The sequence below is a fragment of the Melospiza georgiana genome, chromosome 12 (assembly GCF_028018845.1).
Source record: "Melospiza georgiana isolate bMelGeo1 chromosome 12, bMelGeo1.pri, whole genome shotgun sequence".
Taxonomy (NCBI): Eukaryota; Metazoa; Chordata; class Aves; order Passeriformes; family Passerellidae; genus Melospiza; species Melospiza georgiana.
This window is the reverse complement of record NC_080441.1, coordinates 18910054-18931818: the sequence shown is the minus strand read 5'-3', so window position 1 is coordinate 18931818 and position 21765 is coordinate 18910054. Positions and strand designations below refer to the sequence as shown.

At 54.2% G+C, this 21765-nt stretch overlaps 3 protein-coding genes across 4 annotated transcripts in view; 2 read left to right on the top strand and 1 right to left on the bottom strand.

Annotated features, from left to right (window-relative positions):
- The window catches only part of LOC131088707 (endothelin receptor type B-like), a 71952-nt gene extending 70297 nt beyond the window's left edge, over window positions 1-1655 (top strand). Inside the window, exon 8 of the mRNA XM_058032954.1 lies at window positions 513-1655. Within this exon, the coding sequence (XP_057888937.1) occupies window positions 513-662 (150 nt within the window). The 3' untranslated portion in view covers window positions 663-1655. The remainder of the gene's footprint in view (window positions 1-512) is intronic.
- LOC131088634 (DNA-directed RNA polymerases I and III subunit RPAC2-like) lies at window positions 1233-4679 on the bottom strand. The gene is made up of 5 exons (XM_058032860.1): window positions 4624-4679; window positions 3826-3923; window positions 2811-2887; window positions 2398-2480; window positions 1233-2018 (listed from the first exon to the last, which is right to left on the bottom strand). Exons 1-5 carry the CDS (start codon window positions 4657-4659, stop codon window positions 1971-1973), a joined length of 342 nt encoding a protein of 113 aa, XP_057888843.1. The 5' UTR covers window positions 4660-4679; the 3' UTR covers window positions 1233-1970.
- A 33-nt stretch (window positions 4680-4712) lies between these two features.
- Window positions 4713-21179, top strand: VAMP7 (vesicle associated membrane protein 7). 2 transcript variants are annotated; one of them, XM_058032869.1, is made up of 8 exons: window positions 4713-4758; window positions 9577-9735; window positions 11266-11323; window positions 12984-13121; window positions 16635-16725; window positions 17007-17074; window positions 18480-18572; window positions 19436-21179. In XM_058032869.1, exons 2-8 carry the CDS (start codon window positions 9590-9592, stop codon window positions 19502-19504), a joined length of 663 nt encoding a protein of 220 aa, XP_057888852.1. In that variant the 5' UTR covers window positions 4713-4758; window positions 9577-9589; the 3' UTR covers window positions 19505-21179. The 2 variants fall into 2 exon arrangements, with proteins under 2 accessions (XP_057888852.1, XP_057888851.1); XM_058032868.1 differs by having other exon boundaries at window positions 4714-4758; window positions 9580-9735.
- Window positions 21180-21765: the final 586 nt, after the last annotated feature.

Sequence of the window (21765 nt, the reverse complement as noted above, 5' to 3'; positions counted from 1 at the left end):
GTGTCCTGCTGGGGGAGGCTTTTGCCAGAGCAGGATTTAGGACAATCTCAAAATTCCCTGTCACTCTGGGACAGGAACATCCCCACAATCAATCAGACCAGGGTCTGGGGCTGCTGCAGACTTTGAACCCAAGATTTTGGGAGATAATTGTCAGGAGTAGTGAAGCCCTGAGAAAGAAAGGGAAGGAGATTGGGATGGGATGGGATGGGATGGGATGGGATGGGATGAGAGTTGAATCCACCTGTTGGGATGGGAGCTAAGCATCACCTGTAATTTCTGTCCCCTAATGATAAGAACACATAATTACAAAAAATGCCCCAAATTTCAGTGTCCTCATTTCCCACCCTCACCACCATCCTGGAAAACCCACTCCCAGCAGAGCTGCAGGACAGCAAGGCTCAGCAATTCCCAGCCTGGCTCTGTGCAGGGACACCTGCTGGCACATTATGGGAATATTCCCTCTCTTTCCCCATATCCCACACGTGTGACCTCTCCCCCTTGTGTCTCCCCAGTCCTGCCTGTGCTGCTGGTGCCAGAGGCCGGCCCTGAGCATCACCCCCACGGATGAGAAGGGCTCTGTTGGCAAGTGGAAAGCCACGGGGCAGGAGCTGGGGCTGGACAGGAGCAGCTCCCGCCTGAGCAACAAGTACAGCTCCTCCTAAAGCCGGGTCACTGTCCAGGACAAGGCACAGGGACAGCAGGACTCCTCCGATCCTCCCCCGGGCTCTCCCTGGCTGGGCCTGGATCTGCTTTGCCGTTGTGTCCTCACCCAGCTGGAAGGAGCTGGAGCACTCCCCAGGACCTGCTCCAAGCCCTGACCCCAGAGGTCCTCTCAGGAGAGGGAAGGGCATTCACATCCTCACAGGATTTTTCATTTCCTCACAGGAAAGCCAAGGCACTTCTGGCCATTGCCTCGGGGTGGAACGTGGGGTTGGGGGATGCGTGTGGGAGGGGAAGGAACACTGGGGTGGTCACCCTGTGGGGTGAGGAGGAGAGGGAGAGTGACAATTCCCAGCTGTAAAAGCCAAGCAAAGCCTGGATAAATCCCTGTGAGGCACAGAGATGCCCTTGTGGTCATGTGGAGGTGGGAAAGGCAGTGGAGAAGGTCCAGTCTCAGCTGGAAGAGCCACTAGAGCAAAGTAAAATATGGGAAAGGGCCCTCTCGAATTGATTATTGGCAATAATTCATCCCCCAGGTGATGTGCCAGCAATTCTCAAGGCCAGGTTGGACAGGGCTTGGAGCACCCTGGGATAGGGGAAGGAGTCCCTGCCCATGGCAGGGGTGGGAGGAGAGGGAGTGGAGGTCCCTCCCAACACAAACCAGTCTGTGACTGCAATCCACGTGATTCCACGTGACTGAGAATCCATGTGATCCCATTCTAACGTTGTTGCCAAAACTTCCAGAAAAACTACATCAAAAAGTTGTATTTATCAGGCTTTTGATGATTGTTTGCTGGTTTTCCCACATCTCTCTTTTCCCTCTCTCTCTTTTCCTTCTTTCCCCCTTCTACCTTGTCATAGAAAAAAAATGGAGAGAGGAAAAGGGGAGAAGAGACAAGACCTGCAATTAAAACATTCTCCAGGTGTTGGGGTGGGCTTTTAGCTTAACTTTCACTCAAATGTAAATGTTTTACAAATAAATCATAAAAGTCAAATGGGTTTCAAGGAAAACAGAGACTGAGGAATATCAACACAGCCCACTTTCCCAATCCGTAGAGCAAAAATTTTCCCAAATTTGGAGAATTTTCCCAAATTTCCCAATCTGTGGAGCAGTCTGTCTCCACATTCTATGACTTTCCATCCCTGTGCTGAGAAGAACACATCATGAGCTCTGCAGCATCTAAATGAATAAACTTTATTATTAAAGAAAATACATTTTGCAGCAAAGTAATAAAAAAGACAACAACAAAAAAAAACTCATTTGGGCACAGGGAATTCAACAGAGATTACATCCATGCCATTCCCAAAGGCTACTGCATCTCCTCCTCCTTCTGTGCCCTGAACTCCTTCATGCTCCTCTGAAACAAAAGCATAAATGTCACCAATGTGTCCCTGGGGTGGCACAGAGCCACCACCCTGCTGTGCTGGGATTACTCTGATCAGAGCCTGGAAAGGCTGGGAAGCTCTGAGAGAGCTCCAGGTGCTTTTGGAAGTGCCTGAGCTTTACAGTCACTCAAGGGACAGGGAGCCAGGCCATGCCAAGGATCAGGCAGAGCCTGGTCAAAAACCTCCCAGGCTCTCCTGCCAAAGGTGTCTCCAACACAGGAGTCAGCCTCCCACGCTGGGATCAAGGGACAGAAGTGACCAGGAATGGCCCAAGGGACAGAACTGACCCCGAGCTCCCCAGGAATGGCCCAAGGGACAGAACTGACCCTGAGCTCCCCAGGAATGTCTCACCTCAAAGGTGTTGAGCACATGTTGGCAAACACCCATCAGGTCATTCAGCCCTTTCCGGAATGGCTCCACAGCAGGAAGGGCCCCTTTGGGAAAAGATGGATTAGGGACATGGGAGGTGGCTTCCCAAGGGCAGTCCTTACCTCCCCAGGGGTGTGCCCCCTGCCCAGCCCCACAGCTTGGGGCGCCAGGGCTGCTCTCAGCCAGCCCAGGTGCCTGGAGCCAGGAATGCTGCTTCCCATTGCAGCTGGAGCAGAATTCTGGGAGCAGCCTCTGAGGCTCAGCACTGCAGTGCCTGGCAGAGGGCAGGGAGAAAGGGCTTTCCTTTATTTAACACACTCCTGGGAAGCTGGCATGAGCAGGGGGAATTCCATGAGAGCAGGGCCCCAGCCATGCAGGGACAGTCCCAGGCTCACCTCTGGTCTGGATCCTGAAGTTGATCTTGCTTTCTGAGGGGTGTGTGATGCAGTAGCCACAGAACTCCACGTCAGGGCTGCAGGAGGGCAGAGAGGACAGGGAGCAGTGAGACCCAGGCCAGTCCTCAGCAAATCCCAGGGAAGTCAGAGGCTCAGGGCATGCCAGGCCTGCTGGGGCTCTGGATGTTTCCAGGGGAGGGATGTGCTGAGGGGAAACTCCACATGTGACCTTGTTCCCTCACACCCATCTCTCTCTGAGCTGAGCTGGAGCTCTGCAGGGCAAAGCCACAGCTGGCACCACAACCAGAGCAGTGCCAACTCTGCAGATCCAAACATGGGACACTGGATGTTTGCAATTCTCTCTGTGACCAAACCTGCTGCTGCTCTGCTGCTGCCAGAGTCTGAATGGTCCAGGGCACTGGAGGAGCTCCCAAAATGTTGCAGGGCCTCTCCCTCCAGCTGAGCTGAGTGATGGAGCTTTGCCCCCAGCTTTGGTCAGCAGCTTCTTCTTGTTGTCACAGAGATTCATCAGAGGGACCTTAAAGACCACCCAGTCCCAGCCCCTGCCATGGGCAGGGACACCTTCCACTGCCCCAGGGTGCTCCAAGCCCTGTCCAACCTGGCCTGGGACAGTCCCAGGGATGGGAAATGCACAGCCTCTCTGGGCAGCACACAGAGCCCAGGACCCAGTTACTCCTCCAGCTGCTCAGGAGGGACTGAAAGCCCTGGGCTGACCTTAACCCGTGTTCCTGGGCAGGGGAGGGTGTGGGGGCAGGCTCAGGAGAGGCTGGTCAGGCCCTTTAAGGGCTGTTGGTGCTCTCAAGAGTCCTGACACAGCCCAAGGAAAAGGAGGAGCAGCAGGTGGGAGCAGGGCTCCACGTGTGACAGAAAGGCTGGCAGGGTGTGCACTGAGGGGATTTGGGATGGTTTGCCTCATCCCAGGGACAGCTGAGGTGTGGGTCAGGGAGGAGAAGGGCAGAGCAGGGCACGGGGGTCCCTCAGAGGCCCCACTCACTTCTTCATGACCATGTAGCGCAGGGAGTTGCCCAGGGTGTGATCCTCGTCGTGCAGCACGAACGTGACGCAGTTCCCGTCCGTCCCATCCGCCTGGATCTGTCACCAGAGGGAGAGGAGAGGAGCTGTCACCTCCCTGAGGCCGGGGACACCTGAAGGGTGAGGGTCAGCTCCGTGCTCAGCTTCCCAGAGTAGCTGGGAAGGCTGCGGGTCTCGCTGGGCCACCTCTGGTCTGCTGTGGCACCAAAACACCTTCAGAGAGGAGGGAAAGCTCCAAAATCCCACCTAGCTTTAAACCAGGTTAGTCCTGACCTCCACCTGCTGCTGTTTACCACAGGAGGACAGGGTGTCCCTTGGAGCCACCCTGACATGATTTGTCCTGATGCTGAAGCCCCCCCACCACACGAGAAGGTGCCCCACCACTAATCCAGGCTTGGGAATGACAGAATCAGGGAATCATCTGGGCTCGAAAAGCCCTGCAAGAGCACCAAGTCCAGCCATCCCCCAGCACTGCCAAAGCCACCCAACACGTGTCCCCAAGTGCCACATCCACACGGCTTTTAATCCCTCCAGGGACGGGCACTCCGCCACTGCCCTGGGCAGCCGTGCCAGGCCGGACAGCCCTGTCCATGAAGGAATGTCCCTTAATATCCAACCTGACCCTCCCCGGCACAACGCGAGGCTGCTTTTCCTCGGGAGAAGGGCCCGGCCCCCGCTCCACCTCATGGAAGGGAGCGAGCGGGGCCCCCCGATGCCAACCCTAACCCCGATCCCAGCCCGGCTCCCGGTGCCCCCTCACGGTTTCCAGCGCGGGCCCGCTGCCGCTGCCGGCCATGGCGGTTCCGGGCTCCCGGCGGCCCCGCGGCCGGAAACGCGTCGGGGCCGGGCCGGGCCGGGCGGGGCCGAGCGGGGCCGGCGGGGCCCGGGAGCGCCGGTGAGCGCGGGGGGCCGGGGCGGCCCGGAGCCGGGCTGGGCCGAGCCGAGCCGAGCCGAGCCGGGCCGGGCCGGGCCGGGCCGGGCCGGGGGTTCGGGTGCGGGGGTTCCGGCCGAGCACAGCCCCGGCCCCGCGGGCCTCAGGCGCTGCCGGCGGGAGGAGGCCGCGCTCGGCACCGGCACCGGGAGCGGGGCACGGGCACGGGGTCACGGCGGGTGACCGGGGATTACCGGAGTGTGACTGGCGTGTCACGGGACAGCGGCGGGCCTGGTACTCGTGTGCTATTGGTGTGGTACTGGGGTGTTACTGGTGTGTTACTGGCATGTTATTGGCGTGATACAGGCCTCTTACCGGGGGCGTTACCGGCACGTTACCGGGGAGTTATTGGTGTGTTTCTGGGGTGTTATTGGTGTGGTACAGACCTCTTACCGGAGGCATTACCGGCACGTTACTGGGGTGTTATTGGTGTGGTACGGGCCTCTTACCGGAGGCGTTACCGGGGAGTTATTGGTGTGTTACTGGGGTGTTATTGGTGTGGTACAGACCTCTTACCGGGGACGTTACCGGCACGTTACTGGGGTGTTATTGGTGTGTTTCTGGGGTGTTATTGCTGCGTTACTGGGATGTTGCTGGTGGGTTATTGCTGTGTTACTTTTGGGTTATTGCTGCGTTACTGGGATGTTACTGAGGGGTTATTGCCGTGTTGCTGAGATATTATTAATGTTACTGACGTGTTATTAGTGTACTACTGGCCTGTTACTGGGGATGTTACCGGCATGTTACTGGGGTATTACTGGGGTGTTATATATCTGTGCTACTGGGGTATTACTGGGGTGTTATATCACTGTGTTACCGGGGTGTTATTGCCGTGTTACTGGGGTATTACTTGGGTATTATAACACTGTGTTACTGGGGTATTACTGGCTGTTATATCTCTGTGTTACCGGGGTGTTATTGCCGTGTTACCGGGGCTGTTAGCAATACGTTGTTAGGATGTTGTTGGTGTGTCACTGGTCTGTTACTGGGGTATCATTAGTGTGTTACTCGCTTGTTACTGGGGTGTTACCCGTGTGTTACTGGCGTGTTATTGAGGTGTTACTGGTGTGTCTGGGGGTGGACGGCGTTGCAGATGTAGCACTACATGGGTTAATTTGTTAATTAATTAATTAACCACAGGTGTGCTGGCGGGGGGTGCAGGGAGATGGAGGGAGTCGGGCCCTGCTCCCATGGAACAGCCCCAGCATGACAGGATGTGGCTGTGCCAGGCAGGGTCAGGTGGGATGTTGGGGACATTCCTCATGGACAGGGCTGTCCGGCCTGGCACGGCTGCCCAGGGCAGTGGTGGAGCGCCCGTCCCTGGAGGGATTTCAAAGCCATGTGGATGTGGCACTTGGGGACACGGGTTGGGGTGGCCTTGACAGTGCTGGGGGATGGCTGGATTTGGTGCTCTTGCAGGGCTTTTCCAACCTAAGCAATTCCCTGATTCCATGCTTTGGGCTGCACGTGTTCCCTTTTTAGAGAGCTGCTTACTCAATCACCGTGGTATTGCATGTCCTTACCCCACTCCAACCCCTGCAATGCTGCCTCCAGTAAAGGTGATGGGGCTGGAAGAGCACGGGGATTGATTTCCATGGTGATTTGTTCCATAGTGATGCACTGGGGACACCTGAAGTAAATTCTGTGTGCAGAAGGGAGGCTGAACGTGGGATAAGTTGGAGCGCAAATGTTGCAATTCTCAGTTTCAAAATGAACAGGAGAGCCGCAGGACTTCACGGTGCAATATTCTGTAATGAAGTAATGATTTTTCCAGCTGCCCAGCAGAGGTTAAAGGGAAGCTCGGGCTGCTTTCTGCTGAGCTCACCCTGCTCAAACGATCTCTTTATTGCAGCAGTTTGCAGCTCGCTGGGTTGCAACACCTCCCCTTGTTCCCTTGTTCTGTGCTAGAACGGCGGCGTGCTGCCCTTTGCTTTCTGGTAAGAGGATTTGTGCAAGTGCAGGCAGGGACCTTCCATGGCTCATTGGCACTAAGCTGGGAATCTTCTGGGCCAGAAGAGTGGCTGGAAAACAGTAAATCATCCTTACAGGAGTTGTAAACATCATGCTGGGACTGAGCCTGTGTTTCTGATGTTCCTTAGAAGGTTTTTCTGTGCCCTTGTATTGGGGAGGAATTGTTCCCTGGGAGGATGGGCAGGCCTGGCACAGGGTGCCCAGAGCAGCTGTGGCTGCCCCTGGATCCCTGGCAGTGCCCAAGGCCAGGCTGGACACTGGGGCTGGAGCAGCCTGGGACAGTGGAAGGGGGCCCTGCCATGGCAGGGTGGCTCTGGGTGGGCTTTGAGGTCCCTTCTAACCCAAATCCTTCTGGGTTTCTAGGATCCCTCACTTCAGTCCCCAGAGGCAGCAGCTTGTGCATCTTTCAGGGTCTTTTTGGAAGGTTTGGTCTTGGCTCCTTCCAGCTGTGTAATGTTGTAAGTTTAGGTAGGAAAAAGCTCTGCAGAGGGGTTAATTTGAAGGGATTTCATTCCTGACTGCTGTAACTGCTGAGGAAGGACCTTCTGTGGCAGTTTAACAGATTTGTTTCACTAACAGCAGTAACACACGGCTGGTACGGGCTGCTCAGGGAGGGAAATGCTCCTGGTTAATCTCTTCTACTTCATGTAACCCCTTCTGCTCAGAGCTGGGGCTGGTGTTCCTGCCAGGCACAGAGCTCCTGTGCCCTGGGCATGATGAGGGCCAGGAATCTGGGGAGTCAGGGCTGTGAACTCGGGGGGAGAGGGTGTGAGCCCAGGGAGGGAGAGCCAGGAACCCAGGGAATTGAGGACTGTGGGTCCCACAGTGCCCGTGAGTGCCACCTCACTGCTGCTGCTGAGGTGTCACCTCAGTTCCACCAACATCCACTGTTAAAAGTGCAGGGATTTGCAGGAATTGTCTAAACACTTCCCAATCCTCAGCTGGGGCTGTGTTTGTTCTGCTCAGGGCACTGAGGGTTCTGTGTGGGCTCTGTACCCTCAGTCTCAGTGTCCTTGCAGGGTTTGGGGTGTGTTTTCTGCTACAGCTGCTCCTTTCTGTGGCTCCTGGGTGGCTGCAGGAGCAGGCAGTGGTTTCCTGGTGCTGGACACTCAGCTGATTGCTCAAGAGGTGTTTGTGATTCCAGCCTGTGCCCTGGTGTTGCTCCACCCTGGGCTGGCCAGAGCCTCTGTGTCCAGTGGCTCTGCAGGGACAGGAGGGTGCAGTGAACTCCCTGGGCTGAGTTAGCTCACAATATTATTTAAGACAGGAGCATTTTGACCTGAAAATGAGCCAAAGTGGAGATTACTCAGAGCTGAAACATAAAGGAGTAAGCAATTTCTTGGAAGCTTCCTGCAGGAGCCAGCATCTCTGCCTGAAGAGCAGCCAAGGGAGAAACCAGACCCTACAAGTTTATGAGGATGAAAGCAAACTAAACCTTGGATAAATCACATGAAATGCTGCTCACAGCAGAGGGAAGGGCAAATCCCACAGCCAGGGCAGCTGTGGCTGCCCCTGCATCCCTGGCAGTGTCCAAGGCCAGGCTGGATGAGGTCTGGAGCAGCCTGGGACAGTGGGAGATATCCCTGCCATGGAGATGCTCTTGAGGTCCCTTCCAGCCCCAGCCATTCCATGGTTCTGTTCCCCTTGGCAGCGCTCCCAGGTGGTTGTGTGGAGTCTGTCCTGTGAGCAAATCCATGACTTTATCCTTTTCCCCTCCAGTGCTGGGCTCAGACTGTGGGAGGAGCTCTGGTTGGTGCTGGCCAATCCTGGATCTGTGGGGCTCAGCCTGCCCAGGTGAGCCCTGCTGGGTTGGATCTCCCTTCATGGCCTTGTTAATCCAGAAGGGATCCCTAATTCTCACCAGGCAGTGCCAGGGGGATGGAGAATCTGGCTCCAGAAGCTCAGGCAGCCCTGCTGCTCTGTGGCTGTTCCCAGAGAGCTCTCCTGGGCCTTCAGGAGAGCTCTGTGATCGTGCACAGAACAGAGCAGGTCATAAGCAGGGCCTAAGTACAAAGTGAAAAATGAGATTTTTGGGTTTTGCAGGGTCCAAAGTCATCCTAAGTCCTTGCTGAGCAGAAAAGAGGCTTATGGATGTGCAGGATGAGCAGGGCAGCTGTGCCAGCTGGGCTCTGCCATGTGCTCCATGTGTTAGATCTGGCTCTGGCCCTAGATTAATGTGCTGATACTTGAGCTGATTAAGAGTGTCCCTTTCTGTGGCAGCAGGGATGTTTTTCCTGCTCTGGAGACTCAGGGAATCCCACAATGGTTTGGGTTGGAATGGAGCTTGAAGCTCATCCAGTTCCAACTCCCAGCACCTTCTGCTACCCCAGGTGGCTCCAAGCCTGATCCAGCCTGGCCTTGGCCACTTCCAGGGATCCAGGGGCAGCCACAGCTGCTCTGGCTGTGGGATTTGCCCTTCCCTCTGCTGTGAGCAGCATTGAATGTGACTTTTCCAAGGTTTAGTTTGCCTTCATCCTCACAAACTTGTAAGGTCTGGTTTCTGCCTTGGTTTCTCTTCAGGCAGAGATGCTGGCTCCACAGCTTCTCTGGAGAACCTCAGCTTTGCCACCCTCACAGGGCACAGAGGTGATAAAAACCCCTTTTTCTAGGGGGTTTTGTGTCATTGGGAGCAGAGCTAAAAGGGGAAATGAGGGAACTTTGCAGTGTCGTGGCTGAGTCCTGCCCATGCCCTGCTCCCTGTGCTCCACAGGGGACACTGCCCATGGCCTGCTGTCTGTGCCAGGGGACACTGTGCGGGTCCCTGTGCCACCCTGCAGGTGCCCCAGTGCTGATGTCCCTGTTTGTCCCCAGCAGGACAGCAGCCATGGCCATCCTGTTTGCAGTGGTGGCGAGGGGCACCACCATCCTGGCCAAGCACGCCTGGTGTGGGGGCAACTTCCTGGAGGTCACCGAGCAGATCCTGGCCAAAATCCCATCTGAGAACAACAAACTGACCTATTCCCATGGCAGGTGAGTGACCCCCCTCCTTGGCTCTGGGGATGCATGAGGGCAGGGACAAACTGGGTGTGTTTGGGGTTTTTTCTGTGATTTTGCAGGTTTTTCCATCCAAATTCCCATTTGATGGAATTGTGCCACCAGCTCAGTAGCTACTTCTGTCCCCCAGAACTCTGCAGCATAACCAGGATTTGAGTTGAGCTCCAGCAGCAGCACAAAGCAGTTGATACAAAATCAAATTTTTCATTTTATAATATTTTCCATTTTTATAATCCAAAATGAGCTGGAGGGTGCCCTGCTTTGGAATCTTTGGAGTTTGGCTTCTGGAAGCTTCCCCTGGATTTTCTGAGGCTTGAACGTGGCTTTAGGTGAAACTGTCACCCTTCCTGGGGTGCCTGTAGATCCTGTGCTCACAGATCACATCTTGAGCTGCCCCCAATCCAGTCTGCAGGACAGAGGGGTCATTCCCAGGATTTTCCCAGCTCTCTGAACCCTTGGTCAGTGTTGGTAGGACAGGCAGGAGATGCTTCATCACCTGTGACTCCCTGCACGTGGGAAGTGGGTGAGTCAATAGGAACAAACTAGAACAACTGTGGAAAAAAACAGATTTGGAGGTGTTGGAGCCCATTCCAGCTCTTTTTTTGGAAATGGCAGCATGGCTGGATCCTCTCTGGTGCCCAAGCTGTTGTGTCAGAGCTGTTCTGAGGATGCAGAACTGGGCTGGGCTTCCCACATGCTCAGGAGCACAGCCAGTCCCTGTGGGAGATGTTTTGGGGGCAGTGCCTGCTCTGGAATCTGACACACCTTGGGTGCTGCAGCTCTTCTGTCATGCTGGAATTTTAAGGATAAGTTTTAATATTTTAAGTTATTCCTTTAAAATAACTTTGCCTTGAGTGCTGTTCAGCCAAGTGGAAAGCTGAGTTTCAGGAGTGCTGTGGTGCATTTTGGGCAGAGTGTGGGAGCTGTGAAGCTCAGTGAGCACTTGGAGCTGTTCCTCTGTCTGGAGCCTCCCAGGGATGCTGTGCCTCCCAGCCTATGGGCTGAAAAACTCACTGGGTTCTGTCCAAGACAATTCATCCTGTTCTGAAACAGGAAAAACTTGAGTTTCTTTGAACTCCTTAAATTCATTTAATGAGTTCTTTTTGTTTTTTCTTTGTGTCTTTTGTATAAATCTCCAAGAAAAAGCACCCTTCTGGCATCAGGAATTCTTGGGTTTCTCTCTCTCTGCTCTTGGCCTCTCTGAGGAGTCTGCAGGGTGGTACCAGACAAGTTTCACTTCACTCTTTCCAGGAGAGTTGTGGATGTGCAACGATTTTTGAACTTTTTATAGGAGCAGACCTTCAGAACAGAGACCTCTGCCCCAGCCTCACTTCCCTGGACATTTACCTTGGACATGTTTATCTGTGCCAGCTCCATAGAATAACCTGGATTTTCTCTTGCCAGTTCCCAAAGCCCCCACAGCCAGCAGTGGCTTCTGGAAAATGAAATTCTGGAAATGTGGCAGCTTCCAATGACATTTTGTTTGTTCCTTTCCATTCCCTGCAGTTACCTGTTCCATTACATCTGCCAGGACAGGATCATTTACCTGTGCATCACAGATGATGTGAGTACTGGGGGCTATAGGCCTGGGAAATTGGGGAATTTTGGTTTTGGTGTGGCAGTTGTTAGTGAGGGCTGCTCTGAGGTGCCTTTTCTCCCACTGGAGCTGCTCTAGCCTCAGTTATAGTTTGAACTCAGCCCAGAGCTCAGATCAGAGTTGTGGGATGGTTTGGGTTGGGAGTGGCCTTCAGAATCATCCATTCCATGGGAGGGAGCTTTCAGTCCTGTGGGTTGGGAGTTGTGGGGTGAAGTTCTTGGCTGTTCCCAGTTTGTCTCAGTGCAGTGGGTTGGTTGTTGCAATGTGATGCCATTTCCTGCTTCACCTATCCCAACCCCCCAGGTGTGCCCACTTCTCCTTTGCCCTCCTGCTAAGGGCTGTCTGTCAAGCTTAACATTCCAGCAGGGGCATGGGCTGGTTGGTGCAGTTCAAAAGATGCCCCTCAGCTCTGGGGTCATTGGCCTAGCCAAGTGTCACTTGTCCCCTGAGCCTTCCCCTCCTCCCACCTGGTTGATGCCTCACCTGTCCCTTCCCTCCCCCTCCCCATGAGCTTAAGAAGACAGTGAGACCACGCGGCCGGGATTCTGTGTGTAGCTGTTACAAGATCCAGAGGTCTGTCATCCTGGAATAAAACGCTGGATTAAACTCTATGACAGAATCCTCTCCTTTTCCTCTTCACCTAGCTTAAGGACTTTCACCAGAGGTAAACCTGAGTTCTTCTAGCCTGGACTTATTCCAGTGCCTAGCTGCAACATCCAGCCAGCCACAGGTGTCTTTGTGTGAAACACCACAGCTGCCACCTCTGGTCAGCAGCAAGGGCCAGATGAGCCCGGGCACGTTCCACCTGGTAATATTGGGATATTATTCCATAGTTGGTTATTGGAAAAAAGGCTCCCAATATTACCAGTTAGATTGTGCCTGGGCCAGTCTGACCCTCGCTGCTGGGCCAAAGGCAGCAACTGCGGTGTATCACCCCAGAGATACCTTGGCTTGCTGGAGATTGCAGCTGGGCACTGAACGAGTCCAGGCTTGTAAGGAACCCCGTTACCTCAGGAGGAATGGCTTCAGGTGATGGTGAAGAGAAAAAGGAGATGGATTCTGCTGGAGGGTTTAATGTCCAGAGGTTTATTCCATGGTTACAGAGGTCTGAACGTGAGGAGCTGCTCCAACAGAATCCCGGCTGCATGGTCTGATCACCTTTTTAAGCTCAGGGACAGGGGAGGGGAGGTACAGGTGAGCCACCAACCAGGTGAGAGGGGCAGGGTCTCAGGGGAAGGTGACACCCAGACAGGCCAATGACCTCTGGGCATAGGGGCATCCTTTGAACTTGACCAACCACACGACGCCTTGCTGGAATGTTCAGCCTGATTGACAGGACTCACTCAGCATGGGGGCAAGGGGGAAGGGAGAGAGGTATTGGCACACCTGGGGGGATGACCTGGAAGGCCAAAATGGGACATTACAGCACACCACAACAGTTGGTGGTGCAAAGACCACTCCAGCTGCCAGTGGAACTTGCCTGGTGCTCCTGGATTCTGGGAGTGCTGCAGGAAATGCTCCCGCTGAGTGCAGGGCTGGAGCCCTGGGGCTGCCAGTGCCAGAGCTGGAGTGCAGCCCCAGCCCTGCAGCTGCTGTTGCTGACTCTGTGTGTGCTCTCTGCTGGCAGGACTTTGAGCGCTCCCGAGCCTTCACGTTCCTGAACGAGATCAAGAAGCGCTTCCAGACCACGTACGGCTCGCGGGCACAGACCGCCCTGCCCTACGCCATGAACAGCGAGTTCTCCTCTGTGCTGGCTGCACAGCTGGTGAGGCCCTGGGCTCCTGCAGCCCAGCCTCCCCACAGAGCCCCTCGGGTGGGCTTGGGGCTGTCTTGGCTTGGAAAGCCAGGTGAATGCTAAGGAAGGCAGGAGCTTCCCCTGACATGGAAAATGTAAACCCCCTCCCTCCAAATTGCTATAAATTTGAAATTAAGGGGCTCTCAGGTAAAAAATATGGGAGCAGGAATAACAGTTCTTTAATAGGGAAGAAAATAAAAGGATAAAATGAACAGTGCAGTAAACTAAAAACAACACTGGCAGAGTCAGAACCCAACCTGACACACTGTGGGTCAGGGTGTTGGCAGCAGTCCCATTGGAATTGTGGCTCAGCCCTCCTGCAGTGTCAGGGGTCGTTCTGCTGGAGCAGGATCCTGTAGAGAAGGATGGATTCTTCCTCTGAAGATCCAGTGGCAGAGGCAGCTGCTGTTCCTCTGGATCTTCAGTGTGTGATGGTGTTTACAGGGGTCTGAGGATGAGGGAAGAGATGAGGATCTGACTCCATGTTTCAGAAGACTGATTTATTATTTTATCATATATATTATATTAAAACTATACTAAAAGAATAGAAGAAAGGATTTCATCACAAGGCTGGCTAAGAATAGAACAGCAGAGAATGATAACAAAGGCAGCTGTCTCAGACTCTGTCTGAGCTGGGGTGTGATTGGCCATTAATTAGAAACAACCACATGAGACCAATCACAGATGCACCTGTTGCATTGCACAGCAGCAGATAATCATTGGTTACATTTTGTTCCTGAGGCTACTCCCAGCTTCTCAGGAGGAAAAATTTTAAAGAAAAGATTTTTCAAAAAATATCATAGCTACATTCTGACACCCTGTGGGTCAGGGTGTTGGTGGCAGTCCCATTGGAATTGTGGCTCAGCCCTCCTGCAGTGTCAGGGGTGGTTCTGCTGGAGCAGGGATCCTGTAGAGAAGGATGGATTCTTCCTCTGAAGATCCAGTGGCAGGAGAGGCAGCTGCTGTTCCTCTGGGGAATCCAGTGGAGAAGCCGTGCTGGTGTCTCAAAACCTCTGGATTATATCTGGGTAGGAATGCTTGGCTCCTCCCTCTGGGCTCCCATCTCCCACATCAGTGGGATGCTGTAGTTCTTATCAGCCATGCAGGGACATTCAATAGCTGTTATCAGCAATGTCCCCTCCCAGGGAGGAGTGGGTGTGGGGGAGCTAAGGAAAACTGCCCACTGAACAGAAGACAACTTCCATACAGATGGCAAATAGATACAATTTGCTTGACAATCCAGGCCAGGGAGGTTTGAGGTGTCCCTTGGATTAAAGATGAGGTGTCCTGGGAATGGTGGCTTTAGGGCTGCCCCCAGCCTGTGGTCTGTGTCCCCAGGCCCTCAGAGCCCTGCTGGGGCTGTTCTCCAGGGAGGGCTTGGCTCTGTTGCTGTTTATCCCATGGCAGGGCCAGGTTTGGGGCTGTCACAGCTGCAGGAGGAGGGGCCCTTGGTGGGCACAGCTGAACCCTCCCCAGTGCAGGAGTTGTGGAGCAGTTGTGTGGTGGCTGCGGGGTGAGGCCAGGGCTCTGAAGGAGGATTTGCACCTGTGCTGCTCCTGCCTGAGCTTTGCACTGGGATTTGGGGCTGTGCAGGTGGTTTGGAGCAGGGAGAGTCACAGGAGCTCATTCCAGGAGCTGCTCCTTGCCTTCCACAGCAGGGGGAGAGCAAGGAATGGCAATGCCAGTGAATAATGAACAGGATTAACTTCCTGTGCCTGAAGAAGGAGCTTTTCCTCCAGGCTTTGCTGTGTGGGGACTGAAACTACCCAAAGTGCTGACTCATCACTTTATAAGCTCTTCAGGGCTGGAATAAGCTGGAATTGCCTTATCAGAAAAGCCAGGCTGTTGTTGGAGCCATGGGGCTGATATTCCTCTAAAATCCCAACCTTTCCATCTCCCTGAGCACAGGAGGAGCTGCCTGAGCTTTTCCACATTGCTGGGATGCAGGATAGCTGAGGGGAGCTCAGTGCTGACAGAGCCCTTCCCTCCCTGGTCCCATGGGATGTGAGGGCTGACATTCCCTGCTGAGATGTTCTGTAGGAGGTTCCTGTGAGAGGCAGAGATCCAGCCCCAGCTCCAGTGCAGCACTCAGATAATCCTGGAGAGGGAGACCATGCTTCCAGTATAACCAGTGCCATGCTCCCAGTATAACCAGTGCTCAGCTTTGACTGTGGCCAGTCTGAAACCTCCTGGGAATCTCCCCCTGAGGAGGTGGAGGAGGAGCTGCTGGATTTGGTGCTGTCACCACGAGTTGTGGCTGCCCAGGTGGGGGTGGCAGTGTCAGACTGGCTCCCTGTGCTGTCAGAAATGGAACTCCTAACCAGGAAAAACTCAGATTTAAGCAGCTACGTGGGTGATCATGGAGCAGAGCTGTTGTGACTGAAATCCCTGAACAGGAATAGCAGAGCTCAGTTCCCTGATGCTGACTGGGCCTGACTGATCCTGCAAGCACTCAGGCTCCTTTAGCCTGAGGTTGGCTCGTGCTGCTCCCACCCACCCTGAGCTGTGCAGTCACCAGGGGACCCCTGGGATCCCCAAACTGGGGGGACAGGCTGAGAGAAGGGAGTGGAGGGGGAGGGATGGCAGCAATGGTGCTCAGGACAAACACCAGAGGGGCTGGCAGCAGCAGAGCTGGCAGTGAGGGCTCAGCTGTACCCAGGAGGTGACAGGGGGATGCTCTGGGATGGCTCTGGGACATGGGATGGCTCCTGGCTCTCCATTCCTTTGGGGAGAGCAGTCAGGCCACTCAGGCCCACTGACCTTCAACATCTGGTGTGCTGCTCCCAAACTGTTGGCTTCTTGAGGCTCCTGTTTTCCCTGGCTCCTGGCTTTTGAGGCTTCTGTTTTCCCTGGCTCCTGGCTTTTGAGGCTTCTGTTTTCCCTGGCTCCTGGCTTTTGAGGCTCCTGTTTTCCCTGGCTCCTGGCTTTTGAGGCTTCTGTTTTCCCTGCCTGTTCTTGTAGGAATGTGCCCCCTGTTGACGGAGTGACCAAATTATTCTTTGTCTGCTTACAAAGGCAAAAAGCCCAAAAGTTTCTCTCCTCAATTTAGTAAAAAGACACCTCATAAGACCTTTAAGACTTCACCTCAGAACTGGAGCTACCCAATTGGACAGAAGCCAAGAGGTCCTCCTCAGTAATTCACTTAAAAAAAATGAAAACAAAAGAAATAATCACTTTTATAGAGTGTTTTAACAAGAGTACAAACCTCTTACCCCTAACTCAAGTTTTTCTCTGTAAGAAAAACTTGTTTATTTTGCCATTTGTTATTTTATTTTGCCTTTTGTTACACTTTATTAAATTATTTTTATTATCTTTGTTATTTTGCCTTTTATTAAACCTTTTCCTGTTTCCAACACAACCTCAAAAACCATCCTACTCATTTTAAACCATTCCAAGTAGCAGAGCTATCTCAAGTGTAACAAATTCCTCTCAGAGCTCATAAGACCTTGCTCAAGGAGTACAACATGATGTTCTCTGTTGCAGAAATACCACTCAGAGAGCAAGGGCCCAGACCAGGTGGCAGAGACACAGGCCCAGATCGATGAACTCAAAGGGATCATGGTCCGGAACATAGGTACTGCTTCCCTGGGAAAGGCTCCCTGCACCTGCTCTCATTTGGGCTTTGCCTGCTGCCAGGTCTGCCCACCCAAAACAGAGGGTGAGATGTGGAACTGAGCAGAATTCAGTCCCAAAGTGCAGCCTGTGTGATGTCAGGCTGTTCCCTAAGGCCCTGGCTATCCCAGGAGGGCTGGAAGCTGCAGCCAGGAGCTCCTGGCCTGGGTTTGGCTGTTGGGAGCAGCTTTTTGCCCTGGGATTTCACCTTCAGAGCTGGATTTTTTGTCTCTTTTTCTCCAGACCTTGTGGCACAAAGAGGAGAGAAGCTGGAGCTGCTGATTGATAAAACAGAGAATCTCGTGGATTCGGTGAGTCTGGGGAAGTCCTGGAAGGGGGGAAGTTGTGTCACTGCACCAGGGAGGTGGGGACAGCTCCTGGAGACACTTAAAGGACACAGAGGAATCGAGGCCTGCAGGGAATCCTTTCCCCCCCAGGCTGTTTCCCAGTTTGGGAAAGCTCCAGCTCCCCCTGCTCCCTGTGCCACAGCCAGCCAAGGGTGACACATCCCTGTCCTCATCCCTGTGCCCAAGGTGGGGACAACCCTCTCTGCAGTGATAGGAGAGATAAAATCACAATTTACACTTCCCTGGCAGCTGGCTGCAAATAAACTGGAAAATGTGCATCTGTGGAGTTGTTCTGATACCAGCAGGGAAAGTGTGGCTGATTTAAAATTAAAAAAAAAAGCTGAGTTGTTGCATCTAAATAATCTTTAAAGACTCTGGAGCTTCTTGGAGTGTTTCTGAGGAAATGAAGACTGAAAAACCCCCAAATTAATGTAATTATGAAGCACAGTTATCTAGCAAAGTGCTGTGCACTCTGGAAGCTTTTTGTGTTTCCTTTGGGAATCCCTGGCCCTGGCTCAGCATCCTCCTCTGCAGCATCCTGGCTTGGTGCCCAGCTCCTGTGGCATCCAATCCTCGGGCTGGGAGAGTGCCAGGAGCTCCTGTGTGTGGCTGTGGGGATCCAAACATCCCTGAGCTGTCCCAGAGCCCTCCTGCTTTGGAGGGCAGCAGAGCAGGGAGCAGTCCTGGAGCTCCCAGGTGTTCAAAGCTCAGGTAAAGCTTTAGGGAAAGGGACTGGAATTCCTTCAGCAGCTGGGCTGAGCTCCTGGGGGAGCTGGCCCAGGGAGTGCAGGCTTTTGGAAAGCTCAGGGAGATGGAGGGATGGAACATCCTTTGGTGGGAATGTCCCACAGCCCAGGAGGAGGCATCCCTGGAGATCCAGGGCTGGTGTTGCCCACCTTGGGAATGGGCCCCAAGGGAGAGCTGCAGCTCCCAGGATGTGGTTCCTGCCTGCTGCAGCCTCAGGAGGGTGGTTTGTAGGAAAAGCTGGCACTGCCCACTGCCCAGTGGGATGAGCTGCTGGAGTGGCTGCTCCCAGGGGCAGGTGCCTCCTGCCTGGCTGTGGGAATGGCTGCACTGACCCAGCCTGGGGGAGTTGGGATCATTTAGTGCCCAAACCCTATTTTGAATGTGTGGAATTGCAGGGTACAGAGAGGACACTTGGGATGGGACAAGCTTTCCATGACAGGTGCCCAGAGCAGCTGTGGCTGCCCCCGGATCCCTGGCAGTGCCCAAGCCAGGCTGGGCATTGGGGTTTGGAGCAGCCTGGGACAGTGGGAGGTGTCCCTGCCATGGCTGGGGTGGCACTGGATGAGCTTTAGATCCCTTCCAACCCAATCCATGCTGGGATTTCCCTTGTTTTCCCTTGCAGTCAGTCACTTTCAAAACCACCAGCAGGAACCTTGCCCGAGCCATGTGTATGAAGAACCTCAAGCTCACCATCGTCATCATCATCGTGTCCATTGTGAGTGTGGGGCCTGGAGCTGCTGTGCCAGGCTGAGCCCCTGCAAACTCCAAACCCCTGGCACTGTCCTGGCATCTGTGTGTGCCCAGCTCTGCCTGGGGGGGCAGAACCAGGGCAGGGCCTCCTGTATGAGGAGGGTGAAGGGCCTGGGCAGTCAGAACTGCAGGGAGTGCCTGGGGGGCTCAGCCTGGAGAAGAGGAGGCTCAGGGGGGACCCTCTGGCTCTTCAAGCACCTGGAAGGAGGTTGGGATGGGGTGGGATTGGCCTCTTCTCCCAGGCAAGTGGGGAAATGGGCTCAGGTTGCACTGGGGGGGGGGGGGTTCAGGTTGGATATTAGGAAAAATTCCTTCCCTGCCAGCCCAGGGCAGTGCTGGGGTCACCATGGAGGGGTTCAGAACACGAGTGGATTGTGGCACTTGGTGACATGGTTTAGTGGATGTGGGGGGATTTGATCAGAGGTTGGACTCTGTGATTGTGGAGGTCTTTTCCAACCTTTGTGACCCTCTGAGAGGAGATGGGGACACCTGTCCAGGAGCTGCCCCTGCTTGCCCCAGGAGCAGCTGAGGTGCCCTGCTTGAGCTGGGGTGGCTTTTGAGCTCTCAGTCCTTGTGGGGTCTTGGATCTGTGACTCTGAAGTGGCTTTTTTGGTGTGACAGTTCCCCTCCAGCTGTAAGGACTGTGGATGGAGCAGCTGCAGGGCAGGGTGGGAAGCACTTTGTCACCTCCATGGGGACTTCTCAACTGCAGGGGTGTGGAGGGACAGGAGGGTGTTAGAGAGGTTCTTCAAGGCTTTGACCATCAGAGGTTTCCAGGTGGTGCTGTGGCAGTCAGTGAATGCTGGGAATCCCCCATTCCCTCCCCAGGTGATCCTGTACATCATCCTGTCAGCTGTGTGTGGCGGGCTGGCCTGGCCCAGCTGTGTGCAGAAGTAACTGGAGCTGGAGCTGCTCACCAGGAGATGAGGCAGAGTGTGAAGAAGGAACCTCCAGAGTGACTCCTGCCTGTCACCACTGCCACCTTGCACCTCCCATCCCTCCAGGACTTCAGACTGTTTGCCTTATCACCCAGACAGACCCAGCTGGTCGCTGCTCTGCAGCTGTGACCTCAAGAGTGGGCTGGGTTAATTACTTGAAAGGATTTTTGTGTTCCTTTTGCTGTCCCAATGCCACCCCTGGGAGGGTTCAGTGCATGCTGGCCCCGTGTCCCTGTGGCTTCCCCTGGCTGGGGACAGGAGTGGCTGCAGCTCTGCCCCTGGGATGGAGCTGTCCCACAGAGGAGGTTCAGGGTGGGCTGAGCCAAACTAACGGGGACAGGTGGGTTTGGGGTCCCACAGAGCCTCTCCTGCACATCTGGCCACAGCTGGTGGCTCCCAGTGCTGCACCACGGGGAGGTCACGGTGTCACCCTGGTAGGAACAAAAGGGGTCTGGGCTTTGTGCACTCACAGCTGGAGGTGCTGCTGCTGGGGACACCTCCCTGTTCCTGCAGTGATCCTGCAGGCAGGAGGACGGTGTGGGGTCACCTCAGGGTGTGCAGTGGCTGCCTCTTCATCCTCACTTCTTCCTCATCTCCCCCTGGGCTGGAGCTGAACAGACACAGCAATGGGGCTGGTTGTACACGGTTCAGGACCTGCTTCCTCACAGATGATTTCTCCTGCTCTTCTTTGGAGGCTGGACTGCAATGAGAATTATTCTGGCACTGGCTACGGTGAATTTGGGGCCAAGCTGGTTTGCTGAGGTGCCAGGGAGCTGCTGCTTGTGCTTCTCCTGGAAGGTGTGCACTGAAACTGGAGGATGAGTGGTGGAGTTGGTGGCTGGTGACTTTCCCCAAGGTCTGAGGGAGAAAGGCTCTGCCAGAGGATGAACGTTCTCCTGTGGGAGGATCTCAAACCAAACCCAAGGCTGTTAACCAAATGCAGGCTCAGCGCTGCTGTTTCTGTGCCAGCTGCACATCTCCATCCCAAGCCAGGCCTGCCTGAGGAGCTGGAGCTGCTGGGGCCTGGGAAAGGGCTGGGGGCACCTCTGTCCTGGAGCTGAGGGGCTCCTTTCCCAGGGAAAAAATGGAAACCCTTCAGGGTGAAGGAATCTGCTTTTGGCCCAGGGAGGGTGAGGGATGGAAGGGGAGGCTTCTTGTGGTGCCTGAGCTGGAGCATGGAGTTGCTGCCACGAGGTCCTGGTGACACTGGCAGGGTGGGGAGGTGGCTCTGCTGCTCCTTCCCGTGTGGCTCTGGCCATGGAGCTTCCCAGCAGGGCCCAGGTAGAGTTACAGTCTCCTAGGAACAGTGCCTCCTTTGGATTTGTCACTGCTAGGCTGCAGTTTCACCAGGGGTGATTGGATCTTGCTATCCACAAAGTGCCAGTGGCCACTGGCACCTGCTTCTTTCTGTGCTGAATGTGAAGTTGGAGCCCCCTCCCTGCAGCTCCTGCTCCTGCAGCCCCAGGTCCAGCTGTGCATGTTTTAGGGATTGTGCTGTACCATGTTCATTTGGATGATTTGTCTTCTGTACAAACAATTTTTAAAGAAAATCCTTCCTTTCCTTCTCGAGGATGCACTGAGGCATTAGTGTAAAATACCATTACGTTGATTTCAATAAAATTCCTGTACAGAAAGCAGAGTTCCATGGTTCTGTGGAACACCTCCCTTAGGAATGCTCTGTGCTGATGCAGGGGGGTTTGGAAGCAGGATCATGCTTGGGGATGAGGGAGGTGGATTTCCTCTTGCACTTGCAGAAGTTGTTGGGAGTTGTTGATTGTTACCTCAGTTTGAGGCAAAGCTGCATTTTCATGGTATCAGCCAGGGCTTGAGATGATGGAGAATATTGGGAGCTGCACTGAGATCACTTGGTGTGAGAACAGCTCAGAAAAACAAAAAAAAAAAAGGATAAAATTAAATTAACAGCTCCTGAGTGTGATGGTTCTGTCAGAGCTGTGCTTGTTCCCTCCTGAAGTGGGACAGCCTCTCCCAAGTGCCTGGCAGCAGCAGGTTTGTACTGGAAACACCTGGAAATCCAAACAAAATCCAACCTCAGCACCTTCCTGCTGCTCTGCTCAGCCTGGAAAACATGGAAACAATCCCACCTGCCTGAGAGGCTTTAACTGGGATGCAGCCTTCAACCAGTTGATATCTGACTCCTTCAGGAATTTTCTGTTCTTCACCTCCTGCTGTCACATGTCCATGGAAGGGCAGCAGGGCTTG